The 24,095-nt window shown below is 41.6% G+C and overlaps 1 protein-coding gene across 1 annotated transcript in view; it reads left to right on the top strand.

Annotated features, from left to right (window-relative positions):
* The first annotated feature begins 8,502 nt into the window (after positions 1-8,502).
* Positions 8,503-24,095, top strand: part of LOC149297928 (serine/threonine-protein kinase 10-like) — a 46,088-nt gene continuing 30,495 nt past the window's right edge. Inside the window, exons 1-2 of the mRNA XM_089488052.1 lie at positions 8,503-8,658; positions 21,821-21,985. Coding sequence (XP_089344178.1) covers positions 8,503-8,658; positions 21,821-21,985 — 321 coding nt within the window. The remainder of the gene's footprint in view (positions 8,659-21,820; positions 21,986-24,095) is intronic.

The raw sequence follows: 24,095 nt of genomic DNA, 5'->3' as shown, positions 1-24,095 counted from the left end.
ATTTAGTTTGCATACATTGCTGTCCATGCTAACACCATAAGTAACATGCGCATACTCTGACATACATGCTAACACTGTAGCCCGGTGGCAGGGACAGATATAAATCCGTCCTGCAGAAATAGTGCAGGATGGATCGTCTGTGTGCAGGAATAGCAGGGGACTGAGCATGAGTACAGCCACTCAGATCCCCTGCTTGTGATGCAGCTCGGACCATGCTACAGGTAACACCATACGCTCACATACATGTAAACAACACACTCTAACCCTATACACTTACATACACTTTTTCAAATCTCATTTTTATTTGTGATTTCTCCTTTAAGAAACAGTAGAATTGAAAGTCTTAAAATAGAGATCTAAAAATCATATAATTGAAATTAAGCAGAACTGGATTTCCAAGTGTTCTTACCAGATAATTAACTTGAGCAAAGTTTTAAAAAAGTTAAAATTCCAATTAAGTAAAAATATCCTGGTCCATGGACATTGTCTATTGTGTACTCATTGCGGTAACATATAAATGGTTGTTTGCAGGGTGTGCAGTTATAAGCTTAGCTGCAGCTGTATCCCTATGGACTGTTTGTGAGCACGTAGAAGAGATATGCGTTGACAGAGACGCACATCTGCCTGTTAGACCACAATAGATTGCATCTACACTTGGGAAATGCAAGAAGAGTGTGAGTTATAGTGATGAGACCATGGGGCCTCCAGCTTATTATTATCAGCTATAATACAGTTGCTCTCAAGTTTGCATTCCCTGGCAGAAATTGTGAAGTGTTGGCATTGATTTTGAAAATATGAGTCTTTTACTTGAGGCTAGTGATCATATGAAGCCATTTATTATCACATATTTGTTTGGCTCTTTTTTTAAATCATAGTAACAGATATCACCCAAATGGCCGTGATCAAAAGTTGACATACCCAGGAATGTTTGGCCTTGTTACAGACACACAAGGTAACACACATAAGTTAATTATGTTGCAATTAAAGGCTAATTTCCCCACACCTTTTGCTTTTTAAATTGCAATTATTGTCTGTGTTTAAATAGTCAGTTTGTTAGCTCTCACATAGATGCACTGAGCTGGCTAGATACCATGGGGAGCAGAAAAGAAGACCTTTGTAACAAGGTAATGGAAGTTTATAAAGATGGAAAATTATATAAAAAAGATATCCAAAGCCTTGAAAATGCCAGTCGGTACTGTTCAATTACTGTTCAAAATTCAGGGATCTCTTGATATCAAGCCAAGGTCAGATAGACCAAGAAAGATTTCAGCCACAACTACAAGAAGAATTGTTCGGGATACAATAACAATAACCCCTGCGATGCTGCATAGATAAGGTAGGCTAGATGGAGAAGGAACCAAGGGACTTAGTAAATGAAGACGAACACGAAGATTCTTCGTGTTGCGTGTCTTCGTCTTCATATACGTTTTGCCGCCGCCATGTTCGTATGTCCGGTATTCGAATACGAATGCACAAGTCTACTTTTTTCTAAGAATGATGTTTGCCAATGCACATACAAAGGACAGGGTATGGTGCAAAAGAGATAAAGCCGGATAGTGATGATTGCCAATCTAATCTAAAAGCACAAGGGCTGGGCAGGACAGGACATTACATAGCGAAGGATAGGAAGTGGGATGGATAGTAGAAAGATATGGAATCGTAAGGGCTTGCAAGGGAAGTATGGAAGGAGCAGCAAGATTAATTGGGGACATCAATGTGGCGAGTTCTACATGTACTTAAAAACACAGCAAAATGTCGTTATAGAATGAAAATCATTTTCTGAGTGAGACTTGTCTTGGGTTTCTGTGTGCTCTTTTGGTGAACATTAAGCAGCTGAAATTACTCCATTAACAAATTGGCATTTCCTACATACATTAAACAAAGCGATTTCAATTTTCTGCAGAAATGAGTGTATGTTCACTTTCATCTTGTTATAGGTGTCAAATAATATAAACTGTGAGAAACCTAGCATGTGTACAGTTTAAACAGTATGAGCCATTCTAACATGGATTATTTCCATTCCATTCACAGCTGGATCTAAGTTTATTCACATTTACAAAATGAAAGAACGCACTGCTTACTTTGTGAGAAGGAATACAATATTTTTCAAATAAAGTTTTGGGTTTTTTATGGAACAAGATAATAGAATACACTGTATCCATACCTGGGAGCTGAAGCTGTGGACGGTCCCGCTGACGTCGCTGGGCACACAGTATTTACAATGGGGAAGAGGGCAAGGAGTGGGGCAGGCAGCAGGGCCTCTCCCACGACCCATAGTGACCCGGAGAAGCAGCACTTCACCCAGAGTCTCTGAACAAAACTGGAGAGTTCCAAGGTATGACTGTATCCATGGGCATCCGGATGGGAAGAGCAGGCAAAAAAGCATTTATTTAATTCTGTGCACCCCTCTGCTGAGTGGTTTGGTCTGTACAGTTCATCTCCATACATGGGAAATCTCCTGGTTTGACATGCCCCGCTCCCTGCCCATTTTCCTTTAAATGGGGGTATTTCCCGTGATGTCAGCGGGAACGCCCACTGACACCAGCGGGAACACCCATCGACCTCAGAGGGGAGGCCCACCGGCGTCGCAGTCTTGGCCGCGTCCCGCAAGGGGCGCAAGTTCTCAGGTATGTTCATCTCTTGTTGCTCTCCTTTGCTCTGGTAGCTACTTCTTCATAAAGGCAGAGTCCCCACTTGGACAGAGACACAGTTGCAGGCTGCTCTTGGATGCTTACAATCTAGACTGGGGAAGTTGTGGCTAATCTTTACCACCCGCATGCTGCGCAGGTACATGCTGGTCTGTAGCTACTACTACTGTGGTCAAATCATTTTTCCTATGAGTGGGTAACTAACATTTGCCTCCAACCGTTCTTCTGAGCCAACAAGGCAATGAGTAAGGAGGCATTGGGCAAAGGGGGGATGATATTTTGGCCCCCATCGGGAAAAATCCTGCGGACGCCCCTGACCATATCTGTGATTTGTGTACAAACGTAAATGCCAATATTACAATGCAGTGTTCTGGTAGACAGAAACATCCAGCCATATGGTACAAGACTGAATTTTCCCCGATACAGGGAAATAAGGTATCAAGCTGAGAATACGCACAGCTGGTTGTAATTCTCAGTTCTTCCTGCAGAGGATCCCATTATAATTCATTTGAAAGCAAGACCTTTTTCAAAACTGTACAATGTATTGGTTGAGTACGGATGTCTCTGCATGAACAGCAGCAAAGGCATCCGTTTCTATGCATTTTCTTTTTATTTGTTTAACCCCTTAATGACAATTGCCGGTCCTGGCACGGCACGGAAAAGCATGTGCTTTACGACAATTGACGTGCCAGGACCGGCACGTCTTTAAACGGGTGCAGAAAGCGATCTACTATCGCTTTCTGCACCCAAAAAGCGTTGCTGAATGCCTCGACCTCGAGGCATTCAGCAACGCCGCGATCGGCACGAAGGGGCCATCTCTGGCCCCTCCACGGGGCGTCAACATCCGCCATACTTTGTATGGCGGCGGACGCCCGTTTTAAAAGCGTTTAGGAGGCGATCGACGATCGCCTCCTAAACTTAAATGGTGTCGCTGGAATGCCTCGATCAGGAGGCATCCAGCGACACCAAACACTAACCTTTTGATGGGCTGTGACCGCTCCGGAGAGCGGTCACAGCCGCAGCTGCCGGCAATCTTCGCCATCAAGGAAGATGGCCGCCGTCCTGTAACAGGAACCACAAATTTTAAAAGTTTGCTAGATGGTCCAGACCATCTAGAGAACTTTGGCTCCACTTGCAGGTTGAATACAGGTACTGCATTCACCATGCAAGTCAATGGAGCCCAGCTTTCTAATCACAGTGTGATTAGTAAAAATAAATAAAAAAATAAAATAAAATTAATAATAATTAGAAAAAAATAGTAAAAAAACAGTAAAATGTAAAAATCATTTCCCACTGATGTCACTATCAGGGGAACCTCCAAGTTGAAAAAAAATGTTACATTTTTTTTTTAAAAAAATAATTAAAAAAAAATATATATATATATAAAAAATATATTTTTGTGAGCAAGTCCTAAAATTAGCATATTAGCTTAAAACAATTCTCGCATGGAAAGAGTTAAAATACTGGCATATTAAATGCCCGTGGGGTGTCTACTTTTAAAAAATGTATGATTTGATGGGGTAAATTGAATGGGCCAGGTTCAACAACGTCCCAATTAACACGGGGGGAAGGATGGCCACACATCTAATTTCCAATTAGAAAAATGCACACGTACCAAATGTGGCCTTTTAGTTCCCCCAAAAAATGACACACCCATGCATGTGGGGTATCACTGCACTCAGGAGATGTTGCTGAACACATTATGGGGTGTCGTGTGACAGCGGCATATACCAGGAGCTGTAAATTCATACATAAAGTAGGTGTGTGTGGGAAAAATACACACACAAAAATATTACTGCAAACTTTGAAAAAATGCTGGTGGTAAAATATGTGCATGCAAAGAGTTAAAATACCAGCATTTAAAATACCCTGTGGTGTCTAGTTTAGAAAAATATATGGTTTTGTTGGGCACACTGAAATGGCCTGGCTCAAAGATGTACCAAATAGGGCATGGGCAGTGGATCCCAAATGCCAAAGTTCAACATTGAAAAAAGCGCATGCCCCAAATGTGGCCCTTTTGCCCCAAAACAGCCAGGCAAAATCATTCATGTGAGGTATCGCTGTACTCAGGAGATGTTGCTGAACACATATTGGGGTGTTTTGTGATAGTGACATATACGAGAACATTTTAATTCATACCTGAATTAAAATGTGTGTGGAAAACCAAATGCAAAAAAATGACTACCACAAAGTTTGACAAAGACTGGTGGTAGATATGGTGCATGGAAAGAGTTAAAATACTAGCATTTGAAATACCCTGGGGTGTCTAGTTTTCAAAAATATATGGGTTTATTGGGCACACTGAAATGGCCCGGCTCAAAGATGTACCAAATAGGGCATGGGCAGTGGATCCCCAAATGCCAAAGTTCAACATTGAAAAATGCGCATGCCCCAAATGTGGCCCTTTTGCCCCCAAACAGCCAGGCAAAATCATTCATGTGGGGTATCGCTGCGCTCAGGAGATGTTGCTGAACACATATTGGGGTGTTTTGTGATAGTGACATAAACTAGAACATTTTAATTCATACCTGAAGTAAAATGTGTATGACAAAACAAATGCAAAAAAATGACTACCATAAAGTTTGACAAAGACTGGTGGTAGATATGGTGCATGGAAAGAGTTAAAATACTAGCATTTGGAATACCCTGGGCTGTCTAGTTTTCAAAAATATATGACTTGATGGGGTAAATTGCATTGGCCGGGTTCAAAGATACCCGAAATGGCACATGGGGGGAAGAATTACCAGATTTGGAAAAAATGGCTTTGAAATAGCAAAACGCTACCTGTACTTATTGCCCCATAATGGGTAGAAAAAAGCAAAAAAACATAAAAACATTGGGTATTTCTAAACTCAGGACAAATAGTAGAATCTATTTAGCAGGTTTTTTCATTACCTTTTATAGATGAGTAAAAGATTTTTCAACTAAAAGTTAGAAACAGTCATTTTTTTCTAAATTTTTCACCATATTTTATAATTTTTTTAATAGTAAATAATATGATACAATCAAAACAATGTCATCTAAAGAAAGCCCTTCTTGTCCTGAAAAAAACAATATCTAATGTGTGTGGGTTCAGTAAACGGGAAAGAAGAAAATTACAGCTAAACACAAGCAGCGCAGAAATGTTAAAAAGGCCATTGTCACAAAGGGTACAAAAAGTAAAATCAGCCTTTGTCTCGAAGGGGTTAATATAGCGCCATCATATGCTATACTTTTTAAAATTTTTGTCAAATCGTCAAACACGAGGAACTAGAATATTACATTGTAATTTTATGACAGCGGCAGCTAACAAGTAATTCCCAGAATTTGTTAAAATCTTTGGAGGTTTGTGCCTTTGACTGACTGAGCATCATTAGAGTTGGGTGACTACCTGTTGGCTACACCCTAACCCTTTCGGAAATAATTCAGCTCCTAACAGTCTGAAATCTTAGATGCTTACAATAGACTCATAAACTCTTGATTGCTCTCCTCAGTGGAATATGCAGAAGATCAGTCACATGCAGTTGTCCGTGTGGCTTAGCATATTCACGAACAAACATGTCAATACTTACCATCAAATGAAAAGCTTGCTAAACGCTTTGGTTTTCTAATCTCAGATTAAGATTGTGGTCTTGAATATGGCAAAATGAATATGGTTTTATACAGGAAGTGCACAAAAGAGAAAAATCAAACATTGCGAAAGAATAAAATTATTAAATATAATGTATATAGTAGAGAGGGAATCGGCGGAGGGGACATCACTGAAAGTGACACGATTTAGGTGAAGGTGAATTTCCTCCCAAATAGTGGAGATTTCGCTGGGGAAAGTTTGTGCCAGGTTATGTCCGTGGAGATGAATATAGAAGATAAAGGGAAGAAGATAAAAGACATGAAGATATGGTAGACAGAGACGATAGGGAAACATTTAGAGAGCGTGAGAGTGAAGGATAATGAGAGTGTGAGAGAATGAATGGCACATGAGTTTAAAATGTCCCCCCTTGACTTTTGTCCAAACCGATTGGGTAGGGAATGTTATTTGTTGCCCAAAAAAGAATGGGCCAGAAATGAACAAAAAAACGTGTCTTGGGCAAAATATGGAGTATGAGTTTTTCCTTTGCGTTCTATTATGACGGTTTCACTTTAAGATAAGAATGGTTTTCTAGTTCATTTATTGGACGGGTGTCAGGTTTGGAAAGAAACAAGGACAGGCAAAGAGGAAAAGATGCATTCATAAAAGTAAAGGGTAGGAAGCCGGGCCATGCCTGATCATGGACATCTTAAATGGCGTGATTTACAGAGACCTTGGGTTTCTATAGGTTCTCACTCCTGTCTCAGGTGAGATGTTGGGACTGTCAGGGTGGCCCCGTCTGGAGCTGACACCTTCACATCCTACAATGAGAGGATGGCACCTCCTCAGCCGGTGCTACACGGACCCCCAACGCCAAATCGATGTTCATGGGATATTACCATATTTGCTCGATTATAAGACAAGGTTTTTTTCAGAAAAATACCCCTCGTCTTCTAACCGGGGTCGTCTTATAATCAGACCTCAAATAGAGGTCTGACTATGAGACTAAGATCCAGATCCCCCGCACCGCTGCAGGGGACCTGGATCCTTCTGTCCCCCCCCCCATTTAACACTCCCCCCCCCACCCCACCCCACACACACTTACCGGTGCTTCCAATTTCCTGCTGTATTGCCGGGGCAGTGGGTTGACGTCTACGCGATCCGCTTAGACAACTTACGCTGCAGCCGGAAGGAGGTGTGGCTAGCAGCGGGGGTTGTCTGCGTCCATTGCGCTGTCAGAGATTGCCATGACTGTCAGAGATCAGAGTTCCCCGCACCGGTGCCGGTGCCGCACTGGTGTGGGGAACTCTGATCTCTGACAGCCGGGGAAGGTCTGTGCGATGGACGCAGACAAACCCCAGCTGCCAACTCCACCTCCTTCCGGCTGCAGAGAATCGCGTAGACGTCAACCCGCTTAACGCCACTCTGCCTCCTGAAATGCCTTATACCTCCCTATATGCCACTCTGCCCCATAATATGCCTTTTAACCCCCTAAATGCCAGAGTGGCATATAGGGGTATAAGGCATTTCTGGGGGCAGAGTACGCTATACCATGCCTTTTAACCCCCTAAATGCCACTCTGCCTCCAGAAATGCCTTTTAACCCTCTATACGCCACTCTGCCTCCTGAAATGCCTTATACCTCCCTATATGCCACTCTGCCCCATAATATGCCTTTTAACCCCCTAAATGCCAGAATGGGATATAAGGCATTTCTGGAGGCAGAGTGGCACATAGAGGGGTAAAAGGCATATCATGGGCCACAGTGCCTGGGGGCAGATGTGCGTAACTGGGGGGCAGGTTGGAAAATACAAGGAAATAAAAACAAAAAAATATTTTTCTCAATCATAGCTTTTATTAAAAAATGTAATAGTTTACATGAATTAAAATTTACTGGTAAAATTTTTTTCCTATAGGGTCGTCTTATATTCAGGCTTTTTCTTTTTTTTTCTAAATTAATATTCAGATTATGGGGGGTCGTTTTATAATCGAGCAAATATGCAAAGAGATGCAATGCCAAAGCCGCGCCTAGCTTTTTCTCTCATTTAGTTACTCTCGGAGACCCTCATCGGGTTAACTCCGGTATCTAGTAAGCTATCTGGTAAGACGGTTCTACTAGGCCACGCCTTTGGGGCGGGGTTCCGGCGGCTCCAGGTCCGCCTAGCGGTGAGCCGTTCGTTCGTTCCACAGCGGCCGCTCGCAGTTTGTTTGGTGAAACCCTCCTCCGGCTGTGGGGTGGGGGGCCGCTCCAGCTCTCTCCAGCTCTCTCCTGTCAAGTCGGTAGAAAGTTTGAGAGCCACGGCCGGTTATGGCTTTCGCCAATTTCCGCCGCATTTTGCGGCTTTCCACTTTTGAGAAGAGGAGGCTGAGAGAGTACGAACACGTTCGGAGGGATGTGGACCCCAATCAGGTGTGGGAGATCATCGGGGAGCTCGGGGACGGAGCCTTCGGAAAAGTGTATAAGGTAAGGCTGTGTGTGATGGGGTCTGTGGGCATGCTTACCCGGATAGAATAAGTGCGTGCAAAGGGATCCAGAGGTAGTGACAGCCGGTGTGGTCACGGTTCCGGGCTGATTTTACCGGGGGTTTCAGAGGTAGTGACAGCCGGTGGGGTCACGGTTCCGGGCTGATTTTACCGGGGGTTCCAGAGGTAGTGACAGCCGGTGGGGTCACGGTTCCGGGCTGATTTTACCGGGGGTTCCAGAGGTAGTGACAGCCGGTGGGGTCACGGTTCCGGGCTGATTTTACCGGGGGTTCCAGAGGTAGTGACAGCCGGTGGGGTCACGGTTCCGGGCTGATTTTACCGGGGGATTCAGAGTGGAGGTACATACTGGGGGCTGCTCATTACTGTTACTGAGTTAGGAATATCCAGTGGCGATTATGAACATGTGCTGCGAACTATTCCCAGTAAACGGCTTATCTACGGTATTGCTGTCATTGAACCGAAGCTGAGACCCGTTCCAATTGGACCGGATCCATGCCTCTGAGTACAGAGTGATGTCAGCAGAAGAGCGAATCTGGTAAAGTCGTACTTTTATTGCTTTAATCAACAACTCTGTCTAGGTCTCTTCTTCAGGCACATAATACATTCTATATGCCATATTATATACTTGATAGATATAATATGCCTGTTGAAGACACCTAGATAGTCTCCAAAGAAAAATGTGCCCGTTTGGCTAACATGGTACATGTCTATATGAAAGGGTTAATCCAATGTAAATTCCAGCCCCAGGTCCTCAGCCTACACTGCCGGAATTCCATGAAACAAGCACAGGTGCATGAATGAGGTGAGTCACAGTGACAGCTGCACCTTTGCCCAGGAGAACCCCCAACGTGCCCTGCACTGAGCGCATGAGCAACGAATGACGGGCTCTTCTAACGTGTGTCTCGCGTTAAGCAACCCTCATGGTGCTGAGACCTTAGCCTCTTAATCATTACAGTGACACAGACCTGGAATATATTAACCCGTGCCTTTCTAGAAACACCTGCCAAATGCTCGGTTAATAATAATTATGATGCAGTTGCCATAGCGACTGGAGGAAAGCTGAAATGCAAATCCCTAACTATACCGCTTTGTGCCAGAATTGCTGTTTATACATAACCTGGTTTCCCTTCCCCTTTTCTCACGCCCAGTTACTGAAATTAATGTATAGCTAGATTTTCCAGTACTTAAGAAAGTTTTTTCTGGGAACAGAAATGCCCTGATGTAGTAAACGCTGTCGTTTCCTGGGGTGGGTGTGTGGGGGGTATGTCACAATTACTTCTTGTGTGTCTGAAGGATCACCCCTCCCATGCTTTCACAGTCATTCGCACGGTTTTCACGGTTTCACTAAAATCGCTCTTCTTTTGTTAGTGTGTGTGAAAGGAGTTTAATTACAGTGGTGGGATTAAAGATGGCTTTTTCCTTATATTATCCGTTATTCCGAGGGTTGAGCCACATAATGTGTAGTGTCTGACCTTTAAGAAGTTCCACCTGACTTAGTATCTGTGAATTTAATAGACACGAGCCGGATACCCCCCAACACTATCTGTATGACATGCTAGCTTTTAAAGGTATAGTTAAAGCAGTAGTCACGTCGAATTACTCTATCTGATCTCAGCCCACAAGCACAACTTGCTTCACAGACCTGTGATTACAAAATAAATATTTAAATAAAGTGTGGCTTGTTGCCGCTGCTCAATATTCAGCCTTCTGTAAAGACGAGTTATTGGTGTTATAAAGTCATGTAAAATAATATAAAAAGGTTGGTAAATAGCGGGAACACTAATTGCGATATCTCGTTTCCTGGCAGGTTAATGTTCACCCGTGGAATGCAGTGGTCACATTTCTTTATGATGATCGCCGTCCCTTTAATTCTGCTTCAGTAGAGCTTTCACGTAAGCTGGCGTCTGTATACATGCGTAAGACCTGTGTCAAGCCGCGACCTTGTTACGGGAGCTGATATAGTAACTGTATTGAAGCATAGTGTTTGATCACAGTGTGCCTCTGTTTAGCTTTGCTGTACAGGTTATACAGGCATAGTCTCTCTCAAAATGTTCAGTGATCTCACTGCAGTGTGACTGGTTCTGACATTCAGATGTTCGTTTTTTAATTATGAGAAATGTGACGATGGTCGTATCTCTGTGGGATAGTGCTTTGGCCCCTCTTGGGCAGCTGGCTGTAAACTAATGATACCCCGTCTAACCATTATGGCGAGAGTAATGCCCCTGCTGCTGATCCTATAGGTAGATGACATAAAAATAAGCGAGGCGTTCAAGCGGTGTGTATAAGTAGCCTTGGGACGGTAAACAATGATTGTTTATCTCCAATTTACTGCTACTTTGGTAAGCATCTGGGCTTTCTTGGAATGGTATGTAAATTCAGTACATGTCTATACTACCATGGTATACTATATATAATGGATGCCACCATGGGTATCTGTATAGTTCAGGTTTTCCCCTGTAAAATATATATATATATATATATATATATATATATATATATATATATATATATATATATATATATATATATATATAACTGAATGTGTTGTTTTCCCCCCATAAGGTTCTTACTGACCATAAGCAATTTGTTTGCTCACATAGTGGCAGTATGTAGCGTGTACTGCTCCACTGCGTATCCCGCTGACAGCTTCTACAGCTAGCTGAAAGGGGGAGTGAATGGGGAGAGTCAAAGTGGAGAAAGGGAAGAAGTGGAATGTATAGCAAAGAGAAGAGACCGAGGAGGCCAAAAGAGGGAACAAAAATTCATAAAATGTATCATGATGTGATGGACCTAAGGGCTCTTGATCGTTGCTGCAAATTTGGATCTGAAATTGCTGGATCTCAAGTGGGGACGTAATTACGTATATTGAACCGGTGCAGTCATCCAACCACATCATGGTTTGTGTAACTGTAATATACCAAGTCCCATAAAAAAAACAGCCATGCTGTGTTCCAGCATGTAGATGCCACCATGTCAGTTTGTTCATGTGTGAGTTGTAATTATTATTATCTTTTATTTATATAACGCTTCAGGGGAATGAGGAGACTAGAATGGAGAGACTTAGACAAATCCAGGGCTCTTCTCATCATTAAGTGGCAAGTGATAAAACAGACAGGAGAACATTGGTTTGTGCTGGAGGCTCAGTTTGGCCATCATACTAGGGGCCGCTTGGTTTACCAGAGAGAGGAAATAACGGAACTGGAGAAAACTGTTTGCATTTAGCTCTGAAAAGTTAAAGCTCTTATGTCATATTCGGTGGAGAAGAGAATTCTTATTTCAACAATGACTGTGTTGAAGACTACTCTTTAGTCTTTTCACCCGATTTGCTTTTAATATATATATCATAATACCCAAAGTCTTCTATTAAAGTCGTGTGAACAGAACACAAACCTACTTTCTATTAAAAAGAAATGTGTTTTCTCCCACTAATTAAATCACAAGAAACATGCATTATGTCTTCTGCACAGATTCCATGTTCTCAGGAACTAGGATAAGGTAAGTACAGCTGAATATGTATATTGAGTATAGACCTTTTAGAAATTAGACCTCTATAACCCTTCTAGAGGCAGAAGAATATGCAGAGTACATTTTGAAGCCATGAATAAAGTTTAGTACTGTAACAACAGTACATTTCTTTTTTCTTTTTTTCTGCTCCATTTGCTGCCCCTGTCCACTCTAACAGTATTGTAACACTGCCTCCTTTATCCCTCATAAAGCATACAACCAACCTACCCCTGTGCTCTTTATGTAGACACCTGATCACCTGACCTAATTCCACTCCAGGCCATTAACCTATAGATGGCACCAACATAACTGTCTACCCTGTAACCTTTTCACTCCCAACCATGCTCATTTGAACTTCTCCAAATCTCTGGTCTCCTGACCCTTCCTGTTTCTACCCAATACCACAGCGAAAAACCTTCAAGAGGTCAAGCAAACCTGTTCTTACTAATATCTTCTTCTGGGGACATCTCTTCTTATCCTCACATATGTCTGTCTGTTTGAAAGAAGAAGAATAAAACCCTTCAAATCTTAACTGCCACAAATACAACTTCCATACATCATCTATGGCACTCTCCTTCTTTCTCTATACCTTGTTTATTTCTACACCCCATCACCTCATCGGTTTGTCAGTTGTAGATGTGCCACACTCTTTGAATATATATGTATTGTAAGAAGCTATGCCTAAAATGTTGGCGCTATGTAAATAAAAGATAATAATTATATGGGATAGGTTAGGTGTGATACACAATGAGAGCAGATTGAAAGCAAGTGTCATGATGGCTTCCATACTGCGAGTGCCTTTACATAGTGACTTTCTTTTCAGTATTAAATAATGTCTGTGGCGTTACACATAACAGGAATGATCGGCAGATTAAAGGCAAGGCTCCACTGAGATGCCACCAGAGTTGGCGGAAGTTCTAAAAAGATTTATAAGAGGTGTGCCACCACAAATAGTGTGAAAGTTGGGTGTGGGCATTTGTTTTGAGACTGTGAGAGCCATCTGGCACTACAAGATAGATTAATTTGAGGAAATGTGCAGAACATGTATGTAGAATAAAATATGCGACGGCACAATATTTGTGCCCATGGGATTTGTATTCTAACGTAAACCACCCCAGTCATTAAAAGATAAAAGCAGGCACACCCAACGCTCATTGAATTCCTGCTTAAGAAGACCACGTTTTGATCTCCTGCTCTATAGATTAGACATTTGGTGTGTGAACTTCCTCTATGGCTATTTATAATTTGTTGCTTGATTAGTATCCGTTTTACCTCCTGCTGCCGGTTGCAGTAGAAACGGGTTGAGGAGAACCAACAATAATCTCAAAACATAAAGTGTCACAGAATCTCACCGCATGGTCATGTGAAGGGTATTTTGTAGAATGATGAGGTCACACAAGCCACCAAACTGTACAAGAGTACATTTTTAGTGATTGTTTAAATAGCATTTAGTTACAGATAGGAGGCCAAATCCTAATTCCGTTATACATTCATCTGATTTCTAGAAACCTTTTACTGTTTCAGGATTTACATTGTACCCCTCTGTTTGTTTGATCATGATATAGTTCACACAATAGATGATCCCGTGCTGTCCATTAAGCTCTCCTTGTCTAGGAGTGCCAGCTGAGCTCTGCGTCTAATATCTGGCCTTTTAAAGGGTCTATTTCATTGCTATGAAGACCTTTTAAACAAATGTGCAAAATACAATAACTTGCCATTTAAGAGTTCTGATAAGAAATGCCATGTGTGTTATCGTAAGCACAGCTGGTGGAGGACACATTATTTTTAGCACTCAAAAATCTATACTTTAAAACAATGGCTTTGTAAACATGAGAGCATCTAAAACAAGCTAAAAGCTTTAATAATTTTGATAACACCTGAGCCCCACAACCATACTTGCATGCCCCTTGGGTTGGAATACACCTTGTTTGGCCGAAAGTTAGGGATTCATGCACACCCATGGGTTGGATGTGTTCCAAAGTAAAATGTCTTGGTGGGACTGGCCTAGAACCCCGTGATGTCCATGCAGTTTGACTGAAAAGCCGTGGTTTCATTTTCATCAGGGAAACATTTACTAGTGATCTAGAAAAATCGTCATCGCTTAATCATATGTTACAGGTCCTAATGTGTTTAGTTTTTTGCTTGTCACAGATTACCGGGCATTTCTAGCCCTGCCCTGCAGTGTAGATGTATCGGGTTAAAAGGTTGTATATTGTTTTACTGTTGGTAAACACCCGGCCCTTCCAGGATTAATGCTGATAAGTAGTTCTCCCTGTGCCAGGTTAATGCTGTAATTCGTGTTTATGTTGCTGGGTGACATTTTTAATGTGTTCTGAGTTAAAAAATAATATATATATATATATATATAATATACACCGATTAATGTGGTTTACAGAGCAGGAAATTTGTGTACTTTATATTAGCCCACAGGTCAAGATTCTAGAATGCATTGTAGTTACAAGTAACATTCTACCTTCTCCAGAAAACATGCTGACCGTCCATAGGACAGTTATTAATATCCGTTAAAACATCTTTATGCTGACCCAATCCTTATGAGGGCAAAGTAACATTCTATATGTTGACTACTTAAATGTGTTGGCCAAGGAAAGGACTCTCGAGTTATTCTTTCAGTAACACCTCAGTGTCCAAATTCTCCAAAATTTACTTTTTAAAGCTTCTCTTATAAACTATTCTTTATGTAAATAACCCCCCATTTTCCTTAAACCAATGAACTTGTTTGTGTTTGGCGGTACAGAGATCTCTCACTGTGTGAACTGAAACTGAAATCCTGTGCACACCCTCCTTTAACCTTATCACCATGCATGGGGCAGTGCTGCTCCTATTGATAAGCGCAGTATCGTGTCTAGTACCTTGTTCCTGCGCAACCAAGCAAAGCACACACACCCAGCAGAGCCCCCCCCCCCCCATTTCTGCTACCGTTTCTTTGGGGTCTATTCTGGAGATTTCAGCAGAGCTGTAAACCTCTCCTTGTTGATTTTAGCTCAGCCTCTCATCTGAATCAGGCGGGGGTTTATTAACTAAACAGGGTCTTGGTAGAAGATTTGAACATATTTTAGTGCCACAAAAGTAGTTGGGTCTGATGGCCTTTCATAGATCATATTAAATACTCATGTAATAATTTTCTGTTTCATTTGGCCACTGCTGTTCATATGACCGCCTTAAAATGTCACGGTCAACTTTTAATCCGGTGTTGTAAACGATCAGAAATAACCTTTGCACGCGTCGGAACTGATACTATTCAGACTATTACTTTACAGTGGGCCTTTCATTTACTTCTTGCGGTTGCACGCCAGTTGACATTGGGAGGATTTCTGTACTATACCGAGTATAATAAACACTTGTGTATAGTATGCATTCATAAATGTGAATGTGCACTAAAATTGTTATAAAAACTTGTACTCAGCCTTCAGTTGTATGTCACTAATAAACTTTGCATGTAGCCCAAACGTTTGTTACCCCAAACGTATTGTCAAAATTGCTGACTGAATTTAATGGCTTTTTGGCTACCACTGTATAATTAAGCTACTTAAGGACTAGGTCAGTCTGTTCTAACACTTTGTGATTCGTTTGACCTGGCAAAATCAAATGCCAGGTGATGAAATTGTTGAGGAAAATCTGAGGCCGGCGGTAGGCACCAACATTGCTCATGGTGGACATTTACTGGGGTCTGTGGTGGACAATTGAATGTTCTGTAGACCTTCACAAGCCTTGCCATGGACACTTTGCCTATCCCTGTTTGAGGTCAACATGTTTTTTTTGTTGTGAACTTGTGCCTTTGGCCTTTTAAGCAGTAAATCCATTAAGGCTCCAGAATGAGAAGTCCTTTAAGAAACAGATGTGTGAAATGTCAGAGTGGAGGAGGATATTATCACATGAATAGGCCCTTGGGTGCCCAGCCGTGTGTAGGCAGAATGTGTCTGATGGCCTTGTATGAACAATTCGAGAGCTGTTCTAGGCTTGTTAATTTAGAGCGCTGTTACGTGTTATGTTGCGTTAAGAAATGGATGTTTCCTACACACGTCTAATAACTCCCTAATGCCAACTATTTTTTTGGCTATTCAAGATACGCAACAGTGGTTAAATTGCCCCTTGCCATTTAACATTACTAAAATTACTAAATGGGCTAACGAAAAACATTTTGCTTGGACAGTGCAAATGCAGTTTCGCCTAAAACCATACAAGGGATACTCTGGAAACTGAGTACAACCGCATCCATTGTGTGGTGTCGGAAACAAAGTATTTGGGAATGGAGAGATGTATAAATAAAGGCACTCTCTCAGCCAGTACCCTATATCCTCGTATTGAACACAAAAGACACAATTGAAAGTTTACAAACCGTTTATGTACGTACGACTCAAGGGACTTCTGGCCCTGAGAGGTTTCCATTTTTAGATGTACTGGGCAAATTTAACTATATAATAAGCACAATGTAAACACAGGCATTTGTTGACACTAATGCAGGGCTTTTTGTGCAGTATTTCAGACTTGATTAACATGATGACTGATGGCCGGCGCACACCAGGTCGCTCCACCCTCTCTGTAATCCCTTGAGGGAAAGAGCCATGCCATGTGGGATTTCCCTTTGTCATTCTTTAACTCCCTACCGGCCAGCATTTTAGGAAATTCAGCCAGGGAATGCAGATTTCATTCTTATTAGGCTTACTTTGGTCTACCCGACTGTTGGTCTGTTATTTATGTACACAGCCTGAGGGTGTATAACAAAATAATTTCCCCAAACCTCCAAGCATTTTAAATGGCCAAAGTGGGATATCATTGTTTTACACTATGTGGATAGAGACATGACATTTTGCATTGCCATACACTCATATCTAGCAAATAGCTCATAGAAAACAGGAACATAAGGAGATGAAAAGACGGATTTGGTTCCCAAAGAGACACCGCCTCTTCTTTTGGGAATACTTGGTGTCTGTCGTTTTCAGAGTAGATGCCTTAATGTAAGGAATTGTGGTTATAACTATACTTTGAACCTGCCCCCCCCCCCCCCATTCCCTGTGTGGAGCTATGTCCCTGCATGCAAAGACTTAGTGTAAGCCTTTTGCACAGAAGCATGCTTTATTTTTCAATATCGTACAATCCTTCTAGTCATTCCTGACAGTATTAACTCCTGGACTTTTCCAGGAAATTATGTATTTCTCTCGATACCTGGAGGTAGAGCATGGCATATTTATATATACATACATGCATACATACACTCACTGGCCACTTTATTAGGTACACCTAAATTGCTTATTAACGCAAATAGCTAATGAGCCAATCACATGTCAGCAACTCAATGCATTTAGATGTGGCGTATAGATGTGGTCAAGACAACTTGCTGAAGTTCAAACCGAGCATCAGAATGGGGAAGAAAGGGGATTTTAGTGACTTTGAACGTGGCATGGTTGTTGGTGCCAGGCGGGCTGGTCTGAGTATTTCAGAAACTGCTGATCTACTTGGATTTTCATGCACAGCCATCTCTAGGGTTTACAGAAAATGGTCAGAAAAAGAGAAAATATCCAGTGAGCGGCAGTTGTGTGGACAAAAAATGCCTTGTTGAGAATGGGCAGACTGGTTTGAGATGACGGGCAACAGTAACTCAAATAACCACTCTTTACAACCAAGGTATGCAGAATACCATCTCTGAACACACAACACGTCGAACCTCGAAGTAGATGGGCTACAGCAGCAGAAGACCACACCAGGTGCCACTCCTGTCAGCTAAGAACAGGAAACAGAGGATACAATTCATACAGGCTTACCAAAATTGGACAATGGAAGACTGGAAGAACGTTGCCTGGTCTGATGAGTCTCGATTCCAGCTGCAACATTCAGATGGCAGGGTCAGACTGGCATAAACAACATGAAAGCATGGATCCAGCCTGCCTTGTATCAGCGGTTCAGGCTGGGGGTGGTGGTGTAATGGTGTGGGGGTCATTTTCTTGGCACACTTTGGGCCCCTTAGTACCATTTGAACATCGTTTGAATGCAACAGCCTACCTGACTTGTCTCAATCCAAAAAAGAAACTAGAGATGTGGTGAAACGGGAGATTCGCAACATGGATGTGCAGCCGGCAAATCTGCAGCAATCTCTGAGGAATGTTTCCAGCACCTTGTAGAAAGTATGTCACAAAGAATGAAGGCAGTTCTGAAGGCAAAACCCAGTACTAGCAAGGTGTACCTAATAAAGTGGCCAGTGAGTGTAAGTTCTTCCTTTGTGATTAGTGCTGTGTAGACCTCAGTTAAACAGATACACATTTCCGAGTTCTCTATGATACGTTCAATAGCTATGCATAATTAGGTGGCAATACACGTAGCTTGTAGTTGGCGCTCAACCAAATTTACCTTAATCGGACCTGGATTTCCCAGGGCTTCCAGATTAAAGGGTGCAGCCGGTGGTCAGGACACTATGGTATATTTCTGAAAAGGAAGTAATAACTAGAAGGTCAATTGGGGTCAGTAGGATCCGTGGAAAAATGTCAGGTCTTTTTGGCTCAACTGTTTATGCTTAACTTTAGTTGAAACAGCTCTGGTCATTTTATCTTCCTCAGAACATTTTTGTATGTGTTAAATGTGCTGCTGGAGGTTCTAAAAGGAAACAGCCATTTTGCAATTATGTTAATGTTATAATTTATGACTTCAAGGCCATTTGTTGCACAGCTTTACATAGTATGTACGGTTTGACACACTCGGAAACAAAGCAATAATCGATTGAATATATTTGTTTGAATAAGGTACTCGTTGGGTCTCGGAAGCTTGTAACTCCATCTTAACTGCTTTGATGGTCCACTAAAATGTATCACTAATTTCTTTGTACTTCTCTCTGCTGCCAGTGTGGCAGTATCCGTTTCTAAGACTAGTGGAATATTCGTAGCCCGCACCGCACCGCCACAAGTGCCTCTCTTATTGAGGAGTGTTCTGTTTTAGGAGCTTTTCTAGATGTTGCATGAGTTTATTAAGAACTCCAGTGCTGTAAAACTCCAGTAAGTGTGAGAGTGACTTTAATGGTGTTCTTTATGACTTCGTTTCATGCATTGCTGTGAGGTCATCTAGAGATTCACTTACAGGTGTGTTATAAACTGATACAATGGGGACACTGCCTACCTGATTGTATGTGACCCTGAATAAACAACATTATCTGTGTGTGTGTGTGTGTATGCATATACACACAACATAAAATCATAATCTGCACACACGATTCTTGTAAAGGAAGTTTCAGTCTGGTTGTATCAAGTGCACAGCGATCTGGTGCCATGTGCTGCACGCAAAGAGCTCTGTGTGTAGGAATGCTGATAACGGACCTGATACTCGCAGCCCAAGAAAAGCCAGATTATTGTCTGCAGAGGATAGCCTCGTTTCCCGAACGTGTAAGATCTGTTTGTGTAGGCGGCCCCCATTGTTCTGTTTTGTGTCTGCTTCTTGCTGTCTAATTTGTCTTGTCTCCATGTCAAAAAAGATTAGCTTAGATCAGCAAGTTTTTTTCAGTCTGCCGGATTATGGTCCCCGGCTAATCAGTTTGTTTAATTTCTTTTGCGTTTGTATTATTGTATTTCTAATGCTCCAGCGTGCTGGTCGGTTATAGTCTGCGCTCTCCTATGTGTGTGACAGCTGCTTGTTATATGGATGGTATTGTGGTGTATTTCCCAGTTTGGGTTTTTACTATAGTTTCACTGTCATTTGAAAACTATTTTTATTTCTTCCTTCTGTTCCCACACTTTATTTTAATAAGAAGGTTACATCCCATGGGACTTATTATGCCTTAAAATATTTAGTGGACGTTAAACCCAGTCGACACTGAGCAATCAAGAATAGAACGTTGGCTTTAAGTGGGTTTGGGGTTATTCTTTCCCCTGTCCTCAGTCATCACACTTATACTTTGCCCTTTTTGTTTCCGAGTGGAATGATAACTATTTAATCATTGAAGCGTCTTTGATTCTTGAATTATATGTTTATTTGTTTGGAACCAAAAAAAGGATGTTTAAATAGGAGGTGTTCAACAATTTCCGAACCATCAATTTAATGAAAGGTGTTACTGGTGACATGTAAACATTGCAGTGATTAAGTTGAGACTTCCTCTCGTAAAGTTCTGTCTTAATTCAGAAATTAGAGAAAAAACACGTACACATGCACACACGCTTACATGCTTACACACAGAACCATGTCACTAAAAGTGTAATGTGTAGCTTGCACTGTGGATAGTTATCACACAAATGTGTATACATTTACCATGTCCTGTAAGCAAATTCTGCTTCTCAGATAACCTGTCCACCTTATTTACAGCCCTGTTGCCATTATGAACTCCCCATTATGTACAACATTATAGTTGGATCACTTAAGTGTTTCATACCAACAAACATGAAAGGCGAATAATCTTGTTTGCTTGTACACATAATTTCAGCCTGGTGAATAAATCCATTTCGGTGGGCTCAAAATTTATGTATTTAATTTTGGCTAAAGAAGAGAAGCAGGTTTTTTTCCTATTGCCTGCAATAAACATATGACAGGAACTGCTTACTTTGATCCTTTAGATCAGGGGCGGCCCGCGAGACCTCGAGGTGCGGCCCGCGGAAGATCGGCAGCCAGGGCAACCGATCTTACGCGGGCCGCACCTCGAGCCCTGCTACTTACCTGTGGGAGGGTCTTCTGTACTGCATAGAGGAAGCGGAGCCTAGCAGAGTTCACGTGACATCACATGACTCTGCTCCAGTCCTGCTTCCCTTGTGCAGTACCAGAGAACGCAGAGGGAGGCCGCGTCCTCTGCTGAAGTCTGTGAATGGCATCGAGAAGCTGCAGTGCAGGTAAGGGGGTGGGGAGGGTGTTTCAATGAGTATGCGTGATTGAGGGAATGAATCTGTGAATGAATGAGTATATGAATGAATGAGTGTGTGTGATAGCATGGATGTGTAAGTGCTGGAACCTAGGGATGATGGGACTGTGATTGCTGTTAGCAATCACACTCCTATCATGCCAAGTCATATTGCTATTTTTTTTTTGTCCAATTGTGGTGTGTTACCTACTTTTATAAAAAATTTGAGTTTTTATTATTATTTTTAAAGGTGGGGGGTAATTTTCGGTTTTGGCTAAGTGAACCGTGAATGTTTTGGTCCAGAATTTTCATTTTGGTGCATCCCTAGAATAAATAGAAGTATTTCATTTTTAATTATCCTGAATTTGCAGTCACAAACCTTTCTAAGCCCAGAAATCAGTGAGAGGAAAAGTAAAGGTTTTGTGTCATTTACTTTATTTTAATCTGCATATTTTATTAAAGGCCATATTTTCTCACAGTGAAAAATGAGTGCGGCCCTCACACGTATACAATTCTGATGAAGTGGCCCGCTGCAGAAAAAACTTGGACACCCCTGCTTTAGATTGTAAGCTTGCAAGCAGGGCCCTCCGTACTGAATGTATCGGTTTGTCTTAGTTTGTCAGTTCTAGTTTTGTCATAGCCATTGAATGTACAGTATGTATTGTAAGAAGTGCTACGTAAATTGTTGGAGCTATATAAATACAAGATAATTAATAATAATAAATATGCTCCGTCTGTAGCTTACCTATTGCAGTAAAAATAAAAACCCATTTTATTTATAATATGTGTACTTATTTCATCCTTTTCTTCCCAGGCCAAGAACAGGGAAACTGGTGTTTTGGCAGCTGCTAAGGTTATTAAAACCACAAGCGAGGATGAGTTGGAGGACTACATGGTTGAAATAGACATCCTGGCCAGCTGCAACCACCCCAACATTGTAAAGCTGCTTGGTGCCTTCTACTTTGAGAACAATCTATGGGTAAGAAACAAGACTTTCTTCGAAATGGAGTTTAGTATTTGTTGTCTCTGTTGTGGGAGAAAGTTCACCCTATAGATGTGTTTTGGGAACACAAGGGTATACCTGAATTTTTTTTTTATATATATATATATATATATATATATATATATATATATATATATATATATATATATATATATGTGTGTGTGTGTAAACACTTTTATCATGATGTGGCATATGTCTCTAAAATAAAATGCTCTGGTGGTACGGAAGTGTAGGATTGCATCTCGATCTTGTTGGTTTCTGAGATCTGAGACAGACGTCAGAAGTACTGCGGTGGTGTGTGAGCTTGCAGCATGTTTGGCAAGTGTAGCATTTCTCTCTTCTGGTTCACGGCATCTCAGGGATGCCTTAGGCTAGTTAGCAATGACTGTGTTAATCCTCTTAATTGCATAGGAGTGTTGTGTGGTGACTCACAAATCCTGTTTCGTTGACTTATTGTCTCTGCTTTATCCGGTATCTGTTTACATAATTGTGGCAGCCAATTATTATTATTTTCTTTAAATAGTCAATTATTAGAGCTGCTACTTTTTGACGTGTGTGTAGTACTGTGCTGTGTTTGTTTCTGTAAGGCAATCAAGAGGTGGCCTTTCAAAGTGTCAGAACTTCTGCAAGGTACTTTGCTCTAGGAAACCTCAGGTCAGATTAGTGTCTATACAATATATATTTAATTAACAGACCTGCATATTGTGGTATACAAGCAGCAAGGCTTTGAATTGGGCATATGTCATGGCCTTAAAAACCTATAAACCTTTTGCAACACCATCCAGTTGGTCCCCAGTTGTCCATTTCCTCTTGACCACCATCATCCGTACCTTCCCTTATACATGGACCTCTGGACTTGCATATTCTGCGCTGTCTGCTGTGTGCGCCACCTTTTTGAAGAGTATTTGACTTCACCTATGTTCTCTCTTTTTGGGATTTTGTTTTGATTGGCCCTTGTGGTGGTGTGAATGGGCTTGATCATTCAGAAATAGTGGTAACTGAGGCAGGGCACGTGTCTCCCTGTTAATGCTCAGACTTTTTACTTAGAGCAACGTCACCTGTGTAAAAAGGGTATGTGTTCAATCTATACATGATATTTGAATGTTTTCTTGAGTGCTTTGTAAATACAAAAGCACTCAATCCGAATAAAAGAATTACATGAAGTACTAAAGTTTTGTCATACCACGTAAGGGTATATCTTGATTTGCCAAAGGTTGTGCCAGTGTATTATCTAGTGTGCCTGTGGTCCTCCTGGCAGGGAATGGGTTTTGACATTTTTGTTTGCTGAATTAATGCCACCCTAGGAAGCTTCACCTATTCATATGTATGAATCTACTGTAGAAAGTGGGCAGATAAGACCGTGCGTGAATAAGGACATTGTAAGTTCCCTGGTCCTGGTATTTTGAGCAGTTCACAAAAACCTTATTCTTCTCTTCCCACCTACAGCGTACTTGTACCCGGTCGCAGGAGCACAAAGAGCTATCAGCTGGATGGTCCGATGTGATATTGTCAGGCAGGAGCTGGGAAAACATTTTGTGCAGTCGCGGCTATTCTGTCATTATGCATGCTTTCCCAAGTGAGAAAGATCAGTGCTGTGTAATCTCTCCTTTAGAGATTGTTAAAGTTGTTGGTTATTCCTCCTGTTTTACTGGTTCTTCCCAATGACGCACTTTTGGATGTATCTACAGACAGAAGGGGAGTCGAGTAGTGTGTTCTCAGGGGTGATTTAATGACCATAATGAGGAAAGAGAGTGAGGAGAATAAATAGATATTATGAACATGGCAGCCAAAAGAGTTTGACAAATTTCCATTATCCATTATTTAGCGGTGTATACCTGTTAAATCTTTGTAACACTAGGTGCACTTGTTGTCAACTGTATAAAGACCAAACTCCATAAACCAGACAAAAGGGACAGGATTAGCAATAGCTCGACCTGCTCCCACATTGCTATGAGGCCTCTTTTTGTGCACATACCTCTTATCAGTGGTTGCTTGTGTGTCCGAGATCTTTCAGCACTGTAACTCCTGCCTCTGGGGTGGAGAGGACACCTGCATATATTATAAAATATGCCCCCAGGATCATGCC

The sequence above is a fragment of the Sceloporus occidentalis genome, unplaced genomic scaffold, assembly GCF_023333645.1.
Source record: "Sceloporus occidentalis isolate IW3139 unplaced genomic scaffold, rSceOcc1.0.p SCAF_36, whole genome shotgun sequence".
NCBI classification, from domain to species: domain Eukaryota; kingdom Metazoa; phylum Chordata; class Lepidosauria; order Squamata; family Phrynosomatidae; genus Sceloporus; species Sceloporus occidentalis.
Note: the sequence above shows the minus strand (reverse complement) of the source record. Positions and strands in the feature narration are given on the sequence as shown.